General features: G+C 32.7%; 1 protein-coding gene across 1 annotated transcript in view; it reads left to right on the top strand.

The window, feature by feature from the left end:
- The window catches only part of AGL (amylo-alpha-1, 6-glucosidase, 4-alpha-glucanotransferase), a 79,741-nt gene extending 57,092 nt beyond the window's left edge, over nucleotides 1-22,649 (top strand). Inside the window, exons 27-34 of the mRNA XM_051993269.1 lie at nucleotides 819-930; nucleotides 1,522-1,657; nucleotides 7,441-7,553; nucleotides 12,259-12,470; nucleotides 13,792-13,889; nucleotides 18,088-18,175; nucleotides 18,274-18,407; nucleotides 19,608-22,649. Of these exons, the coding sequence (XP_051849229.1) occupies nucleotides 819-930; nucleotides 1,522-1,657; nucleotides 7,441-7,553; nucleotides 12,259-12,470; nucleotides 13,792-13,889; nucleotides 18,088-18,175; nucleotides 18,274-18,407; nucleotides 19,608-19,725 (1,011 nt within the window). The 3' untranslated portion in view covers nucleotides 19,726-22,649. The remainder of the gene's footprint in view (nucleotides 1-818; nucleotides 931-1,521; nucleotides 1,658-7,440; nucleotides 7,554-12,258; nucleotides 12,471-13,791; nucleotides 13,890-18,087; nucleotides 18,176-18,273; nucleotides 18,408-19,607) is intronic.
- The last annotated feature ends 210 nt before the right edge of the window (nucleotides 22,650-22,859 follow it).

Raw genomic sequence — 22,859 nt, 5'->3', positions numbered from 1 at the left:
TTCTATCTTGATCTTACATACATGCAACTTCCTTATGTGACTTAACAATGTAATTCTAATGATGTGGTTACTGACAAAACACAAATATTTGTTTTTGATCATTGTTTGATCATTGATCTGTTGCCTTTTAGTTCGGTTGGGCTTTTTTGTCTCTGAAACAGCAAATAATTACAATTATTACTTTATTTCATGCAGTTTTTATTGTTCAATAAGTTGCACTCTTCAAATTTGGTTTCTTTTGTTAGAAGAAACTATTGAAAAATAAGGTCCAATAAGGAAGTACATAATAGGTATTTAATTTTAATTTAGGGCATTAATTTAAATTTAATTTAGGGCATAAATGGATATCTATGTTATAGACAGATTTAAATTATTTAGTTGTGACAAATGGTCAGCCATTGTTTTCAAAAACCTATTACTGTATTTAGGTAGATATTGACTTTAAAACCATTTTATTTGGCTATTTGTAATCATGAAGAATTTTTTGCTAATATAGAAACCTTCAGTTTATATAATTATGTAAATTTGTTACATAATTTCAGAAATAACCATTTTGAGAATGATTGAACTTGATTACAGCTATATTATATAACAATAAATACAAACACTAAAAACAAATTATTTCTTCATTTTATTTCAGATGCCATTAGATTAGATAATACCTCATTATTTTGTTTTGTTTTTATGAATAAAATGAATAACCAGTGATTCTTAGAAAGGATAATTTATTTTTCTCTCAGTTCAATTAGGAATTTTTCTGGAATAAAGAAGAAAATGTGATTTCTCAAAGACTTACTGTGTATTCTTGTTTCAATCAGGATCAGCCATTATATGAAGTAATACAAGAAGCTATGCAGCGTCACCTGCAGGGTATACAATTCCGAGAAAGAAATGCTGGCCCACAGATAGATAGAAACATGAAGGATGAAGGTATAGCTGAAATGATTTACATTATTCTTTGGAAATGACAGTTTAGACTTTATAGTTATTTTGGAAGCTTATTTTGCAATTAGATTTAACTTATTTTTTTCCCCATTTCTGAGATGTAAGTTAATCATTTCTTTGAAAATCTAATTATGAATATTAAGTTTCAGAGTAGACGCAGTTGCATAATCTGGACAACATAATGCCTGATATTCTGACACCAAGATATGATCATCTTTTATATTTTCTTATTCCATTTAGCAAAAGTCAGAAAACATTATCATATATATCTATCTGTATTAGTATTATCTTTTATAATTAGGGGGAATTTACCTAGGGTTGCAAATTCAATAGCAAAATTTTGCTATAATTTAACAATTTCTTGTTTGTTCTTAAACATTCCATAAATGTAATTCCAAAAATGTACTCAGATAATAAAATAGAAGCTCCATAAATTATAAATAGCACATGCCAGTTGAATTGCACATTTTCTTTAATTTTGAGCAGAAATTTCTAAAATATGCAAACACTTTTAATTGAAAAAGCAACTTATGGTAATTTTTGGAGAATTTTAAAAGGCTTTATTTTCTTTTGAAGGATTTAATATAACTGCAGGAGTAGATGATCAAACAGGTTTTGTTTTTGGAGGAAATCGTTTTAATTGTGGTACCTGGATGGATAAAATGGGGGAAAGTGACAGAGCTCGAAACAGAGGAATTCCAGCCACCCCAAGGTACTATACTGCTTAATTGACTATTCAGAAAGTAGTTTAATAATGTCTAGTTTTTTTGCTTTCTTTAAGGAGAACATTCTAATCTTTGTATTAGGGTGTTACTACCAGTTTTCTTCTAGAAATCTTAACGTACATCTCAAACCAGCTAAGCCATTCTTTTCTTCTTTGTTTTTTTTTGTTTTTTTTTGTTTGTTTTGTTTGTTTTTTTGCTTTCTGGGGCAATGCTATAGAATCAGGCTAGAAATTAAGTACAGATACATTTATTTTCATATATGTATATATACATACACATACATATTTACACCCACATACATATCTCTATCTACATACTTATATTTACCTGTATATATTCTTACACATATGCATATACACATATGTAGATGTACATCTAAAATAACATTAATATGGCCGACACATAATGTAGATTTCTCTCTTGAGTGAATCTCTAAGTTGGACTTTGTCTAAAATCAATAATTACTAACCTTACTTTTTTTCTAGTAAATTCTACTACTGATCCTTGTTATATGGTGTCTCTGTATATTTCTTTATTTCCTATCCTTGTTAACTCTTCTACTTTAATTCTGCTCCTTAACTTGCCTTGCTATTACTTAACCTCCCCTTACTCATGGATCCCTTCCTTATCTTAACTTGCTGTAGTTTCACCCATCTCGCCTAATTCTCAGGCCTTCAGAAAACTCTCTGGCCACTGTCTCACACAGTGGTTCTTACCAATCTTACCTCAGCCAGAGGCCTTCAGAGATCTCTGGCCACCGCTTGAGCAGTGGTTCTCATGTTTAACAAAGCACCGGAGGACAGCTGCGTGCAAGCTCAAGGTCTTTATTCCATGTGTCCCCATCCTGCCCGAGCTGACCTCCTGCTCACTCCTGGTGAACTCGCTGCTAAGACTCCTAGTAAACTCCACCTGCTTCTGGTCCCCACTGCTTATATAGGGTCTATATAAGGTCTAACAGCCAGTTAGAGAAGAAGATGCCTCCCATTGATGATGTGATTTCAATGTGATCAGAGTATCCACGTCCGGGGGAAAAAAAGGCTCAGGCTTCAAGGCCTTTATACTTCCTGATTGCGCCATGGGAGATTCCTCCCCTGACTCTTACACCTCACCATCCCATTCCCTTATATCTTTATTCATGGTATATATGTAGTATTAACTATTTAAGCCATTCTTGATGTTAGTAGGTCTTCAGATTTCACTGACTTCAAACTCCTTTAATGCCTCTGTGTCTGTTCTTCCTCTGTAAAAATAATTACTATTTTTACCTTTTCCTAGACAGTTTTGCTTCTTAGAGTCAGATCATATTCAACTCTGCTCCAATCTTTCTTTTGAGCTACTCAGTTGCTGATGTCAGTCTTAAATATATGGTATATATTTCCCTGTTTAAAAAAAATAAAATAAACAATCTGTCCATGTTAAGTTCCTTGAAATTAATCTTTGATACTGGCTCTTATAGGTTAAATTCTCTATTAAGATCAGGTTTGATTGAAAGAAAATCCTGAAAATCTGCAAGTTCATTGAATGTTCTTTTTTTTCCATTCAGTTGTTATGGATAATTTTGCTGGCTTTGATATTTTTGTTCGCAAGCCTAGTTCTTTTGATTGCCAGTATTTATCATTCTAAGGTCTGCGATCTTTTATTGTGACTGCTAATAAGTCCTGTATAATTCTAATTGTAGTTCTAGCATATTTGAATTGTTTTTTTTTCTTGTTTCATGCAAAATTTTCTCTTTGATATGGGAGTTTTGAAATTTGACAATAATATTCCTATGTGTTTTCTACAAAGAAGCTCTTTGAAGTGGTGATTAGTAGATTTTTTTTTTTTCTTTTTCTACTTTCCCCTCATGTTTTGTTATTCCAGGACAATTTTCTTGGATTATTTCTTGCATTATTGTGGCAAAATTATTTTTTTGAATTTCTTTCAGGTAGTCCAGTTATTCTTATATTTTCTCTTCTCGATCTGTTCTACAGATCATTTTTGTTTTGTTTTCTTTATTTTTCTGGTTATACATGTACACATTTAAAGTACACATTTTTTTAATGAATCATGTTGGAAAAGAAAATCAGAGCAAAAGGAGAAACCACAAGAGGGAAAAAAAAAAAAAAAAAGAAAAAAGAAGTGAATATAGCATGTTGATTCATTCTCCATAGTTCTCTCTCTGGATGCATATGGCATTTTCTATCCAGAATTTATTGGGATTGCCTTAAATTACTGAACCACTGAGAAGAACCAAGTCTTTCATAGTAATCATTGCATAATCTTGCAGTCACTGTGTATTCCTGTTTTTACTTGTTTCATTCAGCATCAGTTTGTATTAATCTTTCCAGGCCTTTTTAAAATCAGCTTGTTCAGCATTTTTTATAGAATAATAATATTCCCTTATTTTCATATACCATAACTTATTTCTAATTCTAATAACTTTCTAATTCTTCACTACCACAAAAAAGGCTGCTACAAGCATTTTTGCACACATGAGTTCTTTTTTATAGGTTTTTTTTTTTTAATCATCTCTTTGGGATATAGACCCAGTAAAGACACTGCTGGATCAAAGGTTATGCACAATTTGATAGTTCTTTGGGCATAGTTCCATATTGCTCTCCAGAATGGTTGGATTAATTCAGAATTCCATCAACAATTCACTAGTGCCTCAGTTTCCCACATCTTCACCTGTTGTTTTTCTTTTAAGATATTTCACATTCTGTTCAGTTTTTTCATGCTTTATATTTTTGTTATTTCTTGGCCTCTTACAGCTTTACTGTTTTCCCTTTGCTCAATTCTAATTTTCAAAGAATTATTTTCATCTTTAAGACTCTATCTCCTTTTCTATTTGATGAACTTTTTAAAAAATAATCTTGTTTTTCTTAGATGGTTTCTTTTTAAGTTTTTCCTCAATGTCTCTCATTTGGTTTTTAAATTTTTGAGGTCTTCTATAAATTCTCTCAGAGTAAGCAGCCATTTCACGTTACTCTTTGAAGGGTAGAAGCTTTTTTTACTTCAGTATCCTCTGAAGATGAATCCCAATCTTCCTTGTTCCCACAGTAAGTTTCAATGGTTGGGTTTTTTCTTCTTTGCTGGTTCTTTTTTTTTTTTTTAATGAAAACTATTAGTGTAAGTACCTTTAATTCTGAGTTGGGGGGTGGTGCCTCTAATTTCACTTTAGGTTCTCCCCTCTGCCCTGGAACCCCAAACTAAAAGCTCCCCCTTCTCCCCTTTACAAGTGCTGTCACTTGCAAGATAGTGTCCCTTCCCCGCTGCTTCTGCACTCACTGGATGTGCTGGTTCCTTCTCACTCAGGGTGGTGTCTGCAGCACAGCTGGGTCTGGTATGTCTGATCAGCCAAGGTCCCCTCAGTCTTCCCGGGATTCAGACCTCCACCTCCTCACTTTGTTGGAGAAGTGAACATTTCTGTGGTTCCTTCCAAGGCTCCAGTCAAACCCAACTCTTCCCCACTTGGTGTTTCTGCAGAAAGGTGTTTGCACATTACCTTGACTAACTGCTGGCTTGTGCTCTTCAGGTCTTCTTGGGTTGTCCCAAGAGGACCCTGTTCTGCCCCAAATCTTTCACCAATCTGTGTTTTCCCTGAGGCACACATCACTTCTGTTTTGGGGAGAGAAATCTGGAGAGCTTGAAATTTACTGACCTACTTCACCATCTTCCCAGAATCCTTTTCTAAGTCATTCTTCTTATTCCAAATTGTACATTTTAATTTAAAAAGATAATCGTCAAAGAAAACATGTCATTAAATATAACAAGATTATTTACAAATTCTGAACACTTACTTTTATACATATCAAATGCACCTACAAGATATTTCTTGAAATTGCTTCATTTTTCTTCTATAGCCTTTGTCTTTTCTATAGGCCATTTTAGTTTCTGAATACCCTTCTAATGTATATGTGTATACACAAAGATGTATGTGTGTATATATACCACATATATACATATATCTTTTGTGCGCTCTACCTAAGACCTATTTTTGGCTATTACTTAGTAGGCCATTTTATTTCATACACATTTCTTCTTTTCTTCAAGAGGATGAAGAAATCAAAAGAATAATATTGAAAAGTGTTTCTTATTTGACAAGATCCCTGTGGGTAAAATATAATGAATTGATGTTCATTTAAAGATATTGACTTAAATAATTAGGAAATATTACATTTGAGAGGCAACATAGTAGTAATAGAAAGAAAATTGGACTTGGGAGTGATAAGAACTGAATTTAAGTGCTATCTGTGAGCAACTGGGTGACCCAGTGGAAAGAATGTGGAACTTAGAGCCAAGAAGACCTAAATTCATACCCTGCCTGGGACAGTAAGTAGTTGTGTGATCCTGGGCAAGTTACTTACCTATTCTCAGGCTCAGTTTCTTCTTCAGTCAAATTCTACAGAAATGTTCACTTCTCCAACAAAGTGAGGAGGTGGAGGTCTGAATCCCGGGAAGACTGAGGGGACCTCGGCTGATCTTACAGGGTTGTGAGGAATAAATGAGATAGTCTGTATGAATCCTTTGGAAACTGTAAAGTGCTTTTATAAATCCTATAATTATTATTATTATTAATTATTCTGCCACTCTAATAGTGGAACTTTGAACAATGCACTTAACCTCTCTGGGTCTTTTTTTTTATCTGTACAAAGAGAATAATAGTATTGCTGCCTGCCTCAGATAGTGTCGTTAGAATGAAAAAAGACCCCTCTCAGATTGGCTAAGATGACAGGAAAAGATAGTGACGAATGTTGGAGGTTTTGTGGGGAAACTGGGACCACTGATGCATTATTGGTGGAGTTGTGACTAGATCCAACCATTCTGGAGAGCAATTTGGAACTATGCTCAAAAAGTTGTCAAACTGTGTATACTCTTTGATCCAGCAGTGTTTCTACTGGGATTATATCCCAAAGAGATCTTAAAGGAGGGAAAGGAACCCACATGTGCAAAAATTGTTTGTGGTAGCCCTTTTTGTAATAGCTAGAAACTGGAAATTGAATGGATGGATGCCCACCAATTGGAGAATGGCTGAATAAATTGTGGTATATGAATGTTATGGAATATTATTGTTCTGTAAGAAATGACCAGCAGGATGAATACAGAGAGCCTTGGAGAGACTTACATGAGCTGATGCTAAGTGAAATGAGCAGAATCAGGAGATCATTATACACTTCAACAACAATACTATATGAGGATCAATTCTGAACGTGGCTCTCTTCAACAATGAGGATCCAATTCGGTTCCAATTGATCAGTAATGAACAGAATCAACTACACCCAGCAAAAGAACACTGAGCAATGAGTGTGAACCACAATATAGCATTTCCTCTCTTTCTGTGATTGTTTGCTTGCATTTTTGTTTTTCTTCTCAGGTTATTTTTACCTTCTTTCTAAATCCGATTTTTCTTATGTAGCAAAACAACTGTATGGATATGTATACATATATTGTATTTAACATATACTTTAACATATTTAACATGTGTAGGACTACCTGCCATCTAGGGGAGGGGATAGAAAGAAGGAAAGGAAAAGTTGGAACAGAAGTTTTTGCTAGAGTCAGTATTGAAAAATTACCCATGCATATGTTTTGTCAATTAAAAGCTATAATAAAAAAAGAATGAAAAAAGATAATAGATGTAAAATATTGTGTAAATATAAGGTAATATCTCCTGTACTAACTTGTATCTTGAGTAATCAAAGTATCATTTCTGTGAGATGCTTACTTATATCTTAGATTTTTTTTTATAGCTTTTTTGTTAATATGTCACAAATTTTGCATTTGATTTTAGAGATGGTTCTGCTGTGGAAATTGTTGGCCTGAGCAAATCTGCTGTTCGTTGGTTGCTGGAATTGTCAAAAAGGAATTTGTTCCCTTATCATGCAGTTACAATAAAAAGAAATGGTAAGCCACTTGATTCAAATCTGTATGTAAAGGCACAAAGAAATGGATTACTAATTTCCTATTAACATAGAAATTTTTGAAAGCATTTTCTAGAATTATAATTTTCACAAATCCCCATTGGTACCAGAGTCAGAAATTCCTTTAATATAAGGAAGACATTTTCCATACTTTAAAATACTATTTAAATGAGAAATTAACCAAAGAGGGTGGAGTAACTGAAAGAAATGCAGATGAGCTTCTCAACAATCTCTCCACAGAATCTACAAAATGAACAAAACTAAGTAAAATTGTCTCACATTATCAGGTTACATAAATAGAAAACCACATAAACAAGAAATAAGAGGATTGGGGGGAGAGGGTGGCACTTGAAAACTTTATTTTCATCTAAACTAGTCAATAAATCATTTTACTTTCCAGAGAAAACAAGGAAGAAAGGGAGAGGAAGTTATAAAGGGGATTGTAGATAAGAGGAAAAATTCATCCTAATAAAACAAGTTTTCAATTACTAATTGGGAATGTAGTTTTTAGTAAGAGAAAAAAATGATATGAACCCATTCTTGGGCTGTGGATGAGGAAAAGAGAAAGGGAGAAGAAACTTGCATCTACCCCAAAACACTGGTGCTAAACATATCTCTTATCTCTCATATCCCTTATCTGTCTGTCAACACTGTCTTCTTTATAAAAAGGGCAAAAAAAACAAAAAAAGAAAATATACAAGAATAACAATTATCATAACTATGAATAGGACAATTTGCCCATAAAATGGAAGATGAATTTTTAAAAGTCTAACAATAAGAAACATTTGAATCACAAAGATTCACAGTTAAAATAAGGTGCTATAGCAAAATCTTTTATGTTTCTTCTGAAGTAAGAGCAATTAGCAATAGATATCAAGACAAAGCAATAACAAAAGTAGACATAATTAAAAGAAACTATTATATGCTGAAAGATACCATGGACTTTAATATCAAAGCTAAACAGGTATAGTGAATGGCATAGCATCTAAATATCAAAAAGAAAAGTTAAATTAACTACATGGAAAAATAGATAATAAAGCTATAAGAGTAGAGGACCTCAATCCATTGCATCCTTAAAGAAAATTTAACCAAAAAATAAATAACAAAGAAATTAAGGACCTGCATAGAATTTTAAGAAGGTCCTCTGCAGAATATTGAATGGAAATTAAAAAGGGTATCCATACCTAGAAAAAGAACTGATATATCTGAATATAGATTGAAGCATACTTTTTTAAAACTTTGTTTTTCTTGGTGTTTTTATTTTTGTGGGAGGGAAGCTATGTTTTCTTTCACAATATAATTATGGGAATGTTTTGTATAATTTACATGTGCTTTAGTGGGAGTGGAGAGAATGGGAAAGAATCTGGAACTCAAAGTTTTAAAAACAAATACAAAAAATTTGTTTTATATTTAACTGGGGAAAATAAAAAAAAATTTAAAGACTACATATTCTCAGTTCTACGTAGAACTTTTACAAAAATTGTTCTAAAAAATCTCCTAAGTACAGGAAAACAAAAAACCAAATACATCTTTAAAACTATATTACAACAAAACTATATTCAGTAAAATGCTACTGAAGAAATAATTAATCCTAAAAAATGAGTAGGTAAAAAACAAATCATAGACACAAAAATTTCATTAAGGACTATGACAATGAAACAACTACCAACATTTTTGGAATGTAGCAAAGCAATCCTTAAGAGAAATTTGTATCTCTCTCTAAGCACTTTCATCATTACAACAAAGAATAAACTAGTGAATTGAACATGCAATCTCACCAACAAATTTAAAACTCCCAATTAAAGACCAAAATAGAAATCCTAAAAATCAGAGAAAAAATACTAAATTTTTAAAAATTAGAATTAATCACTAAAACCAGGAACTTTTTTTTAAGAAAAAAATAAAGGAGATAAGTCATTAGTTATCTGATTAAAAAAGAGAATATCAGAAATGAAAAAGATGAATTCACAACAAATGATGGAATAAGAAATACTGTTTTGCCCAATTATATGCCATAAAACTAGCAATCGTGATGAAAGGGATGAATTTGTAATGTAAAATTTCCAGATTAATAGAATTAGAATAATTAATCTCAGAAAAAGAAGTTAAACAAGCAGAGCTTTTCCAAGGAAAAAAGAAACCCAAAATCAGATGAATTTACATGTGAAATCTTCCAGACACATAAAAACCAATTAATTCAAATTTTACAAAAGTTGTTTTAAAAATGGGAAAAGATGGTTTCTTATCAAATTCCTCCTGTGATAGAAATAATCTTCATTCCTGAATCAAAATAAAGAAGGAAAACTATAAACCAGTATCCCTAATGAATACTTATGTAAGAAATATAAATAAAATATCAGCAAGATGTGGTATCATTAATTATAACAACATAATATTAATATTAGCAACTAGCATAAAACCAAGATAACATATCAAGCTGTTAGATTTATATTAAGAATATAGCATTAACTTAATATTAGGATTATCATTTTATTATATTAGAAGAGCTATCCTTCAAGAAAAATTAGAAAGTATAAAAATAAAAATCTTTCCTTAATATGTTAAGTATCTATCTTAAAACCCAAGAGTTGTATATAATAGGAATAATTTTCTGATAAAATTAAGGTAAAGCAAGGATGTCCGTTATCACTATTACTATTCAATATAATGCTAGAATCATATTAAATATAATGATTAAGGAAAAACAAAGGCAGAGGAAACAGTTATCACTGTTTATAGATAATATACTGATATACCTAGAATTCTAAAGAGTCAGCTAAAAAAAACTCAAAACAATTTATAGCTTCAAAGTTACAGAATATAAAATAAGCCTACATAAATCAGTGTGTGTGTGTGTGTGTGTGTGTGTGTGTGTGTGTGATTACCAAAACCCAGCAGGAAAAGATAAAAAGAGAAATTCCATTCCCTTTACACAAATAAAGTAGGACTAAGTAATTGCAGAACTTAATTTTCATAGGTAAATTGATCCAATATCATAAAAACAATGGTACTACCTAAATTAACTTATTTAGTGCTCCGCCAAGCCACCAAAGGATTACTCCATAAAGCTAGAAAAAATAATAATAATATTCATCTAAAGGAACAAAAAGTCAAGAATCTCATGGGAAATCATGAAAACAAAAAGTCAAAAGGAAGGAGGCCTATCTGTACTAGATCTCAAACTAACAAAAACTGTACTCATCAAAATAATTGGTACAGGTTAAGAAATAGAGAAGTCTATCAATGAATATTTTCTATACAAAATATTAAACAAGCATAGTAATCTAATGTTTGACAAATCCAAAGATTTCAGCTATTGGCTTAAGAATACTTTACTCAATAAAAACTTCTAGGAAAACTGGAAAGTAATTTAGTAGAAACCCATATAGGCCAGCATCTCATGCTGTAAACCAAGATAAGCTCTAAATGGGAATGACTTAAACATAAAAGATGACATCATAAACTGGCAAAACAAGGAAGAAGTTATGTCAGATCTGTGAATTGAGGAACAGTTTGTGACCCAAAGTATAAGAGGATCACAGAAAATAAAGTAGACAATTTTGCTTTAAAAAAAAAAAAAAAAACTAGTGATATTAAAATTAGAAGAGAAATATATAAATGAGGAAAAATTTTTGCACAAAGCAAGTTTTTTTTCCAGTAAGTCTCATTTCTAATTTATTTATGTGTATACTATTTGACAATTGTGTGCAAAGTACAGTGTTTACACATGGCAGTTTATGTAATGATGAATTGTCAAAGGATATGAATATGCAATTTTTGTAGAAAAAAAGCCAGGCTATCAATAGAATATGAAAAAAATGCTCCAAATCTAACTAAAATAAAATTAAAACAACTCTGCAGGCCCTTCTCATATTCATCTGATTGTCAAAGCTAACAAAAAAGGGAGTAACAATGTTGAAATGCGCGGGGAAAGAGATATGTTAATGCACTATTGGAAAGCAATTTGAAACTGTTCAAAAAAACTATTAAACTATGCATACCCTTTGATCAATTGATAATACTACTAGGTTAAAGAAAGGAAAAGGACCCACATGTACAAAATTATTTTCTTTTTGGAAACTGGAGGGATATCCATCAGTTAAGGAATGGATGAACTAGTTATGTTATATGAATGTGTTGGGATACAGTTGGGTAACAAGAAAAGATGAGGGGGATTATTTCAGAGAAATCAGGGGATATTTCTATGAACTGATGCAAAATGAAAGGAACAGAACTTAAAGGAACAATTTATGGAATTAATTACAGTGTTGTAAAGACCTTTGAAAGACTTAAGAACTCTAATGTAATAGCCAAACATGATTTCAGCTACCAACCTCCAGATAAAGAGGTAATAGATAGAGTGCAAATTGAGAACTTTTTTGAATATGGAAAAAATACTATATGAATGAATGTGGATTTATTATTTTTCTTCTATTACAGTAGTAAAATAATCATTATTAATACTTGTTTTGTAATTATACAGGATTTTTGAATTGAGAAATGTGAACTATCCCATTACCATGTTGTAAGATAAGTTTTTCCTGTGCCTGTGAACCAGTTAAGACTAGTGATGAAATATATAATTCTCTTTACTCAGGAGCCATGACTTGTCCATTTGATTTTACTACTATATTAATTTGCATATGGGATGCTTCTAATGTTCTACAATATATTTTGTCATATTGCAGGAAAAGATGTAAAAATCTCATATGAGGAGTGGAACAGGAAAATACAAGACCACTTTGAAAAGCTGTTCCATGTTTCAGAGGACCCATTAGATCCTAATGAAAAGCGTCCTGATTTAGTTCACAAACGTGGAATATACAAAGACAGTTATGGAGCTTCAAGTCCCTGGTGTGACTACCAGCTCAGGCCAAATTTCACCATAGCAATGGTTGTTGTAAGTCTTTTCAGATTTACTAAATAATTTGAAAATCCACATTTTCAAAAACTGTTCCTAAAGTACTGTGTTCAAGCTTATATGTATAAAGATTTGCTTTTAGTTCCTTAACCAAATGATTCATTTATTTTTTAAAAATATTTTTAAGAACTAAAAAAAAAGTTTTATTGTCAATTTGACATATAAATACATGTATTTATTTATATAAAGGCTTTCAACTTGTAACTATTATTAGAATAAAATTAAAATAAAGAAAACAGATATACAGTATGGGCAGCCTAAAACTTACCAGCAGGAACTGTTTGAAGTCCTTTCTCAGTCCCTATATTATAGAAAGTAGGTACTGAGGAAAGAAAATATTTTTTCCTTTTTTTGTGTATGTGACCATTCAGTATACTTTAACTTTTATTATTTTCTCAAAAAAAAAGTACCTAAACACTTTACTCTTTAGAATAATACCATAATAAATGTAACTTATTTTCATTTTTCTGTTGATTTTATTTTGCTAACTTTGCATCTTGCTAAACAACACTTAGCTGTGAAGATTTTCTTTGTTACTTCTGTCTCCCTCTCAAACTCAGTCATCCCCGACAAATTTACCATATCCATTAGAACAAAAGCCCTAGACTTTTCTTGGCAGAATGAAAAGAATGATACCTACCATTTGGCATCTTCTGATGTTATATCCTTCTGTTTCTTAGAAGAAGCTATAATAGCTTTAAAGAGTATTTTGATGATTAAATAAAAAAAAAATACTATCACCTGAATTTCTTCACCACTAAGAAACATATAGCCCCCTTCATTTCTTTTGGGATTGGTTTCTGTTCCTGAAAGCATCATAGAGTTGTCACTGTTCCAACTTCCAAAGCCCAAGGTAGCACCTCTGGACTTTAATTGCTTATGTTTTACTTTCTATTCCAAGTCAATGGAAAGAAAATTGTAGGGTAGTAAAAAGTAAAGCGGTTGTGGGGTCAGGAAACCATGTTCAAACTCTATCTCTCATACTTAGAACCTGTCCTGGGGCACACTATTTAACATCACTAGCCCCATTTTCCTCATCTATAAAATGAGCTAGGTAGCCTCAGAAGTCTCTCCAGCTTCAAATAGAGCTTCTCTGAGGTTCAGTTTCTACATTTACAAATTGGGGGAAATCATATCTTTTAATGCCTGTCTTACCAGGACTATTTTAAAAGTTTAAATGAGAGATTGCATGTAAGGACTTTTAAATTTTTGTGATTATTGTTGTTATTTTGAAGGACTTTTAATGATCAAGATGAGCATCAAAGAATTTTAACAGTTGTTATTTTTAAATATACATCAGGCCCCTGAGCTCTTTACTCCAAAGAAGGCATGGAAAGCCTTGGAAATAGCAGAGAAAAAGTTACTTGGTACCTTGGGAATGAAAACTTTGGATCCTGAGTAAGTTGAAAGACAATTTGCTTGTGGGGGGAAGGGGAAACGGATGTTGTCTAAAAGCTATAATTCTATAATTCCTCTCATTGGAGAAGCCCTTTAAACAATCAGATGACTTCATATCAAGTACTTTCCACCTTAATTTATGTCACTCTGGAAATCCTGTAATCTCTGATGTTCAAGGCCCTTCATTGTCTAGCTACCTCCTACTTTTCCAGTCTTCTTATACCTTATACTCCATATGCACTATGGGATCCAGCCACACTGACTATCCCTCTTGCCTAGAATACTCTTTTGCAAATCCCATCTGCTGGCTTCCTTGACTTTATTTGAGTTCCAGATAAAATCTGATGTCCTTAAAAGGACTTTTTCAATTCCTCTTCATTCATGTGCCTTTTCCTCTATTGATTATTTCTTGTTTATCCTATATATAGCTTATATGTACATAATTGTTTTATGAGCTTCTTGAAAGCAGGTACCATCTTTTGCTTTTCTTTGTATCCCCATTGCTTAGCAAGAGCCTGGCATAGAATTTAATAAATGTTTTCCACTCAGTTTTCCTACCTCTAATAGGAATAATTTTGCACAACTCACTATATAGTGTTATGAAGAAAGTGATTAAATATATAAATTTTTTTTGTACCCAAATCTATTACTATTGTAAGTGAACAGGAAATTTTGAACTACTGTGGACAAAAACAAGTTAAACATTTTTGTTTATAATAAACAAATGTGTGTTTTTCCACTATGACACAGTAATATTTTATCTTAGAAAAGTTTTCGACATCTTACTAAGATATTATGTTTAAGTAGACTATCTGTAAAATCAGGATTTCCTTACCCCTCTGCTTTACTAGCTGTCTAAATCTTGGGTTTTGAGAACTAGCTTTTGAAGAATGAATGCATGTGAATATATGTTTAATTGTATGAATGACTATTTCTCTGAAAGCATTCCAGATCCAGATTTTGGTTTGTTTTGTTTTTGCTTATCGTTATTGTGAAGACTGAGTTAGCACCCTGGATACCTTAGAATCAGCTGGAGTCAGGATAAGCAAACGTCCTTGGTCTTTATTCTTGGTCTTTAAGGATAGAAGTAAACAGGATGGACCTTCCTTTACTGCCAAAGTGACCCTGACTTGTCTTACTCCACCCCCTGATCCTTCCCACAATTCTCTGTATACATCAAAAGATTGAACCAGCACAGAATAGTGGGAAGGACCATTTTCCAAGCATATGCTAATAGAGTATTGTCCAATCAGTAGTTAGTCTTAAGTGCTTGGCTGTCCGACCTCAGTGCATCAACTCGGAGTTTGAGCCCTTTACATGTTATTGCTATTGTCTTTATTCCCTTCACATTAACAGGGAGAGTTAAGTATTTACCTGATTTTTAATCAACTTTTGCTTTTTAGCTTTTTGTTTTTCATGTTTACTCCCAGATCATCTGCTGCCTTTCTTATTTGATCTTTTAAATTAATAGCATTCTAGGAGTGATATATCTTGGGATCCTAAGGCATTTCATTTGGGACTAGACAGCCATTTTTTAACCTCCCTAAGACCTGATGTAGTCACTAGAAGATCTTTTACACAAACATGCTTTATTTCCCCTAGAGTGTGATGGTATATTTTTCAAGCATAGAAAGGGCAAGAGGATTTTAGAGGATATAAGATGCTTTTTGCCTAACAATATTATCTGTCAGGCTAGCACTTCCCAACTGATCTACTTTCCTGAGAATCACTTCTGAAGATACTCATTTTTAGGAGCTAATTTGTGTTGGCATTAGAAAGCAGTTTACTGGATATACCTTTAACATATATGTGTACATAAAAGAATTAGTTCATATGCAGAAGAAAAACAAGAAGCATTTTGGAATTCTTAAGAAGGAACCATTAGAGAGGAAATAACTGAAGATATATAGGAAGAGAATTAAAGGAGTTATACAGAATAGGACCAAGAACAGAAGTGATAACCCTAGGGCTTCAGAAACTAGATCTAACCGAGAACCAAGTGCACACTCCACACATAGGACATTTGGGTTTGCCCTCCCTAGCTGAAGAAAAAGCTACAGAATCAGCAGGACTTGGAGTTCAATCTAGCTGCTCTAACCAAGTCTTCAGCATTTATTGACCAAGCTCTTTAGACCAAACTCTTCCCCTCCTCTGCTTCCAGGATTTAGAAAATGAATGCCAACATTTATGATGCCTTCTATCATAAAGACCTAGGAGGATAGATTCCCTAATCAATAGGTATTTTTCAATTCCTGTGGCTGATAAATTCTCAACTTAAAACCTCTGAATCTCTCTGCTTTACTTCCTTCCCCTGCAGCTTCTCCTCATTCAGCTCACCCCTACCACACCTGTGATTTATTTGTAAAATAACTCCATCCTCATTCTCACCTCATAGTTTGCAATGAACCGGTGGAATATGCTTTTATCCTTAGGGGCTCAGTCACTCTTTTCAGTCCTTGGTGACTCCTTTCCCTTTGACACCCCTGTTGGCATCTCTGTTCCCCCTCCTAGGATTCACCCTCTTTTCCTACTTACCTGAGACAATGAGGATTACTGAACTGAGCTTCCTCATCTCTATCCCATACTACAAAGTCCTCTATCTCTTCACCTATATTTTCCTCCATTTAATTTTGTCTCTGAGAAATGAGCCTTCTCTTTTACCAAGGTCAACCCCTAAATTTCTACCAGTGATCTTTTCTCCCTCTTTTGTCTTCAGTCTACCCCCTTTATTGTTGCCTGTTTTTGACCCTATCAGTCCTGTCAGTCCTACTACTTTATTTAATTGTTTTTTTCAAAAGTTACCAATCATTTGTAGTTCCTTTATTCAGGCCTCATCTTCCTTGATTTCTCTACAACTTTTTTGATGTTCTTAACCACTCCATTCTTAGCTTCTATGATGTTGCTCTCTTCTGGTTTTCCTACCTGACCACTACTTCTCTCAGTCAGTTCTGCTGCCTAGATCAGCACCTGTGTCCTGTCCCTTTGCTGTGTGTTCTGTCACATCAGTCCTGTCTCGTTAGCATCCCTTTTCTCTGTATTCTCGCTACTCACAGAGCCCTTTTCCCAGTTTGAATTCTAATTATCTCTTGTTTGGACTATTGTAGTTAATCTTTTATTATTGGTCTCCCTGCCTTTTAAGTCTTTCCCACTTTAAATTCTTCTTCCAACTTCTGCCAAAATGATTTTCTTTAAGTGCAGATCTGACTGGATCATTACCTGATGCAAAAATTTGTCTCATTTATTTTGTATATGCTTATTTGTGTACATATTGGGCAACAGCCCAATGACTGTTCTATTTTTGTCTTTGTATCCCTGACTTTTGGCAAAAGAAGTCTGGCAATTATCTGGCATAAAGTAGATGCTTATTGATTAATAATTAAGAAGTTCCAGGGATTTCTACTTGCTCTTCTCCATGATTCTGGGAAAAAAAAGAGAGAATGCAAGACTGGCAGTTTTAAAGATGTAATCTGTTTAGGTTACTCAATCAAGTAAGAGATTATTCCACCCATATGGCTGGGCATATTTTTCCAGAAGCAAGTCTCTACTCTTTTTCCACGTGGGCATCTCCTAAGATAAAATACATTCTGTTTGACTTAAAAATTCATTGCAGTGTGGCTTTCAACCTTATTGCATATTATTCTCCCCACATTCTGCATTTCAATCAAACTGATCTGTTTGTTGTTTCTCATGTACAACATTCCATTTTCCACCTCCATGCCTTTTCACAGGCTGTCCCTTGACCTGAATTTTCCTTCTTCCTTGTTGAATCCCTAGTTTCTTTAAAGATTTCAGTCCAAGAAACACCTATACTCTACTTCATTGCAAATGTTCTCTTGCCCTGCCCAAATTATTTTGTCTTTACATTGTATATATTTTATATTTTCATGTCTGTGAACATATTTCTCTCCCTGCTCCATTTAAATGTAAACTTAGAACAAGAATGGTTTTCATTGTTATCTCTGTCTCCCAAATATGCCTGGCACATAGGCACTTAAATGTTTGTTGAATGAATGACTGGGTGAATGAATATTGATGCTGATAAAATGATATATTAGAACATTTTCTTTGACTCAAATCACTAAGTTAAATATTTAAGAGTTTGACTTGAGCTCTAGTAATTGGCAAATATTTTCTAGTGTGTTATATGTGGTTTGTTATGTTTTATTGTATAACCTAAATGTGTTGTATCATTTTGCAGTGACATGGTTTATTGTGGAGTATATGATAATTCCCTAGACAATGACAACTACAATCTTGCTAAAGGTTTTAATTATCATCAAGGACCTGTAAGAGTTTTCTTTTTTCTGAGTTTTCAGTTAAATTGAAATTTTATTCCCCACAAGTTACTTAAATGTTAATTAATTCTTTTTATATATATATTTAGGAATGGCTGTGGCCAGTCGGATACTTTCTTCGTGCAAAATTATATTTTTCTAAATTAATGGGCCAAGAAGCTTATTCACAGACAGTGTTTTTGGTTAAAAATGTTCTTTCCCGTCATTATGTTCATCTTGAGAGGTAGGTTGTGAAGTTATATGTTTAAACTCTTATAAATGTTTAAACATTTTAAATGCCAGTGAAGTGCATTCCTCACTTCTAAAAGTACTTCTTTTTATGCTGGAATTTTCTCAAGGAAACTGTAAATGGGTACATAGCATGGTGTTTCAAAAGGATTTTCATTTTAACTTAAGTAGTATAATTTTCCTAGAATATATTAAGTAAGTTATTTTATTTTTTCTCCCAGATAGAAAGAAAAAAAACTGTTTTGCTTCAGACTAGTATCCTGTAAGAATTGTTAGTCAGAGTACAAGTTTCTTTAGTATTCTCTAACTTTTCATCAAATAAACATTAAGTGTCTGTTTTGTACATAGCACACACAAGGTTCAGGCTCTGAGGATACAGAGACACACAGCAATTCAGCTGAATAGACATGAGATCTGTACAGAGATGTAGCGATAGACATATGTGTGTGTTTCATAGACCATCCTCTCAAGGAGCTTACACTGGAAAAACATCATCTGCATAAATAACTATGACTATGACTGCAGTAAGTGCAAAGGAGAATTCTGTGAGAAACTGAAGATGGAGAGTTTCCTTCCAGTTCACAGATATGAGAAAGTTGCTAAGGAAGGCTTCATGAAGAAGGAGCCACTTTATTTAAACACTAAAAGATAACAGCAGACAAAGGTGAAGGGGGATTAATCCTAAGTGTGGACAACAGTTATATGAATAGTGAAATAACCCTGAAAAGATCATTGCAACTAGATTATGAAAGGACTTGAACACCAGTGTTTGGAATTTGTATATGTACATTTTTTTCCAATAGGATATAGGGATCTACTGAGAGCTTTTAAGTAACATAATTAGAAAAAATGCATTAAAATATAGATAACACTATGAAAGATGGACTACATAAAAAATAGACCAGTACAAGAAGAAAAAGTAAGCAAGGCCTAAACCAGGGCATTTGCAGTAGAAGTATAAGTGATAGGACAGAGAAAGATATGTTGTGAAAGTGGATTCTGGATTAGACTAAGTAACTAATAATAAAATGAGAGATGTCAACAAAAAGAGCTCTGAGCATCTAGCAGAGGTTAACTGGTCAAAGTTTCCTAACAAATCTGAGTGTTTCATTGTGCTAACTGACAACAGAATGGAGAAGTTAGGGGAACAATCAGATTTTGAGGCACACTCACTTGTATGTGTTCTTTATTTCAGATCCCCTTGGAAGGGCCTTCCTGAATTGACAAATGAGAATGGACAATACTGTTCTTTCAGCTGTGAAACACAGGCTTGGTCAATTGCTGCTACTCTTGAGATTCTTTTCGACTTATAGTTGATTTTTGAAAGCTTCATAAAGTATATGCTCTGTTATATAACTACACATAATTTGCACACTCGGTTCATTTAAAAACAAAAATAAATCCCACTAGTGTTGTAGTAGCCATTTAATTAAAGCTTTGAATTCAGTTCAAGTTAATCAACACTTATTAAGCACCTGTTATGGGAAATGAACTGTGCTAATGTTTAATGAAAGCATTAATTTTGTATATTTAGATGAGTTGATTTATATTAGAAAGTAAAAATCATTATTACCCATAAAGTATTTATTTTTACTTTAAATTTAGAAAATATTCTTCAATTTAATGGAACATTAGATATTTAGAAAAATAATCATGGTCTCATTTCTTTGATTTGTGCATTTGCTAAACTTTTAAAAAACTAGACAGAAGTACTTAAAACAAATTAAAAAGGCATCTTTTTTATAGGGGTATGTTCTTATATAGTAATGCATTCCATAGGCTGTGGGCTCATTATTGCCCTTTTTGCATTTTGTTTTCAATAAAAATAAAAAATATAATTCCATTTTAAATACTTATGAAGTGGCTTCTAAAAGGCACTATACTAAGCATTGAGCTTTTTTTCACTGAAAAAAATGATATTTTGCATTTGATGCAGTTCTAATAAAAACTTTTTTCCCCACTCATAATATCCTAGACTCAGTGTCTAGAATAAAATATGCAGCCTATCAGATTTACTTCCTAAGATAATCTATACATTTTTCCTTCATCTCTAGGCAAGATAGACTCCTTTTAAATGATAGCGTGTGGCCTAGTAAAGGGAGAAAATAGTCAAATAGTGTTGAAAAATGAAAGGATCTTGATTGGATAGCTCTTAAATGTAAACAATTGAGTACCAGTTAAATATAAAAATAGTAACCAAATAAAAAGATGTTTTTCAAATAGACTCTATTGTAGAGATACTTGATATCTTTTCTTGGCATCTAAACTCAGGATATAGAAGTTATTAGCAGTTTTAATTTAGGGTCCTAATTTTGAGGGGAGAATTGTAACCTTTAAAATTTTAGCCTCCTGTTAAAAGAATAAATGCATTTTTCAGAGTATAAAACTTTGAAGAACATAGATTCTTAATTTTATGAAATCCATCAGTTTATATATTATGTAAAAGGTTCTGTTGGTCAATTATACTGGGTACTTTTTTTCCATTAAATATATTTCTATATTATATTCACTAGTTTTAGCCTTGTGAACAGTTTTAAACAGAAAAAAGTTTACAGTCTTGAATAAATGCATTTGTAGACGAGTTTTGCACATAATTTATTTTAATGTTTTAATTCATAAAATTATGTAGGAAGTATGAAGGGAAGAAAATCGTTTTACTTTACCAATTTTATTCTCTTTTCCCATAAGTATAAGTAGCTACTCATGCTTTAAAACCCTAAAATGGTAAATGTTTCATAGACTGACATAATTTGGAAAGCGAACATGAAAGAGAATTCATCTGTTTTGCTAGATATACAAGTAAAGACTGTCAGTAATGTTATTTTCCCAAATAATATGCAAATTTTTCAGTATAAAAAGTGATTAATAATAATTAGATTAGTTAGAATTATGCTTTCAGTGGCATTGGCCTCAGAAACAAATGATTGTCATTTGCATGCTAAATTTGAATGTCATCCTTAAGGAGAAATAGAAGCTGAAATTTTAAATGGCTGGGAGGATTGTTAGTTTGAGAAATATCATTAGGAAAAATGTTGTAGCAACACTTGGTGCCAGATTTCATCCCCAAAATAATTTTATAAAGTCAAATTGCAAATTGAACTATAAAACAATTGCCATTTGCAGTGTGTATGTTCTGAACCATAGTGTTGTTAAAGCGTCCCTGTTAATAAAAGAGTAGCCATTACTATATTATGTTTAATGAAATATTATTACAGGGACACTTCACTTATGCAGGGCTACTTACCTGGGAACCTCAATTGTCCATAACAGTAAGAACTAAAAAATAAAGGGGAAAAGGTCAGTAACTTTAAAGGCTCATGAATGGCATTTTTAGAAAAGCCCCTAACTTAGTCAGCACCCAAAGAACTTGTTCCATTCTATACATGATTCTAAAAAGCTTGGCTCTCTGGCTTCTCAGCCCAACCTACATTAAAATTTAATGTGATTCAGCAAACATTTATTGAAGCCCTGTCAGATATAAAAAGCATTCTATAAATTGAGATAAAGCATCCCTGCCTGCATAAAGCTTACAGCTTAGTTAACAACTACTTAGAAAAGAGAAAAGATAATTTGTCCAAGCAGGCTAATGATAAAAGAATCAAAAAAATGATAAGTTGACATAACTCAAAAAACAAAGTAGACTTAGAGCAAGCAGCCCTACACACCTCAATAGTTCCTGTTAATGCCATTGTATTGCAGCACAATATAATAGTTGTTCATAATGGTACTGAGAAAGAGGTGGTGAAATGTTACAATTACTCTTAAAGAAAGCCAAAAAAAAAAGTTTAAGATATTTTGGAGAAATGATGACTTAACGGTGATTAAAATGAAAACATCACTTCTAGAAGTATAAGCTTTGATTTTCTGGAAAATTCACTTACCATAGAATACCTCATTCCCCAATAATAATTGTGTGAAGTGTTACACTTATTTTAAGAAATTGTAATAATTCTGTGCCTTGTTCTTATACCAACTCCAGTGTTGCTACTCTCAAATTAATATAAGGGACTTTATATGTTACATATTACGTTACAATATTACAGACATTTTAATATGCGCTTATCTCTGTAATAACATCAGAAACAGTTGAGTAAACAAAGAAATTCATTAACTCTGTGTGTTGTGATATGAAAGTGATTATAAGTATGCTGTATATTTTCACCAATTACTGTATTTTGAAAAACTTGTGTTCTTTCAGTTGTCCATGTGTGAAACAAATAAAACTCTCCCAAAAGAACTATTTTGTTTCTGTTATAGATCTAGAAGTGAAAAGACACCTGAGATTCTGTCTGGTTCAGTCCCTTTATTTTCATGAAGAAATTGTCAGGGAGCTTCAGTGACTTGCACAGAATGATTAGTGTTAAGAGGTGGGGGGGAGGTCTGACCCCACCTGATTCGAAGTCCAGAACTCCAACCAGTGAACACAGCTGTCCCCAAAAGGTCCCCT

This window comes from Antechinus flavipes, chromosome 4 (assembly GCF_016432865.1).
Source record: "Antechinus flavipes isolate AdamAnt ecotype Samford, QLD, Australia chromosome 4, AdamAnt_v2, whole genome shotgun sequence".
In the NCBI taxonomy this organism is placed as follows: Eukaryota; Metazoa; Chordata; class Mammalia; order Dasyuromorphia; family Dasyuridae; genus Antechinus; species Antechinus flavipes.
This window is presented reverse-complemented; position numbering and strand designations above follow the sequence as displayed.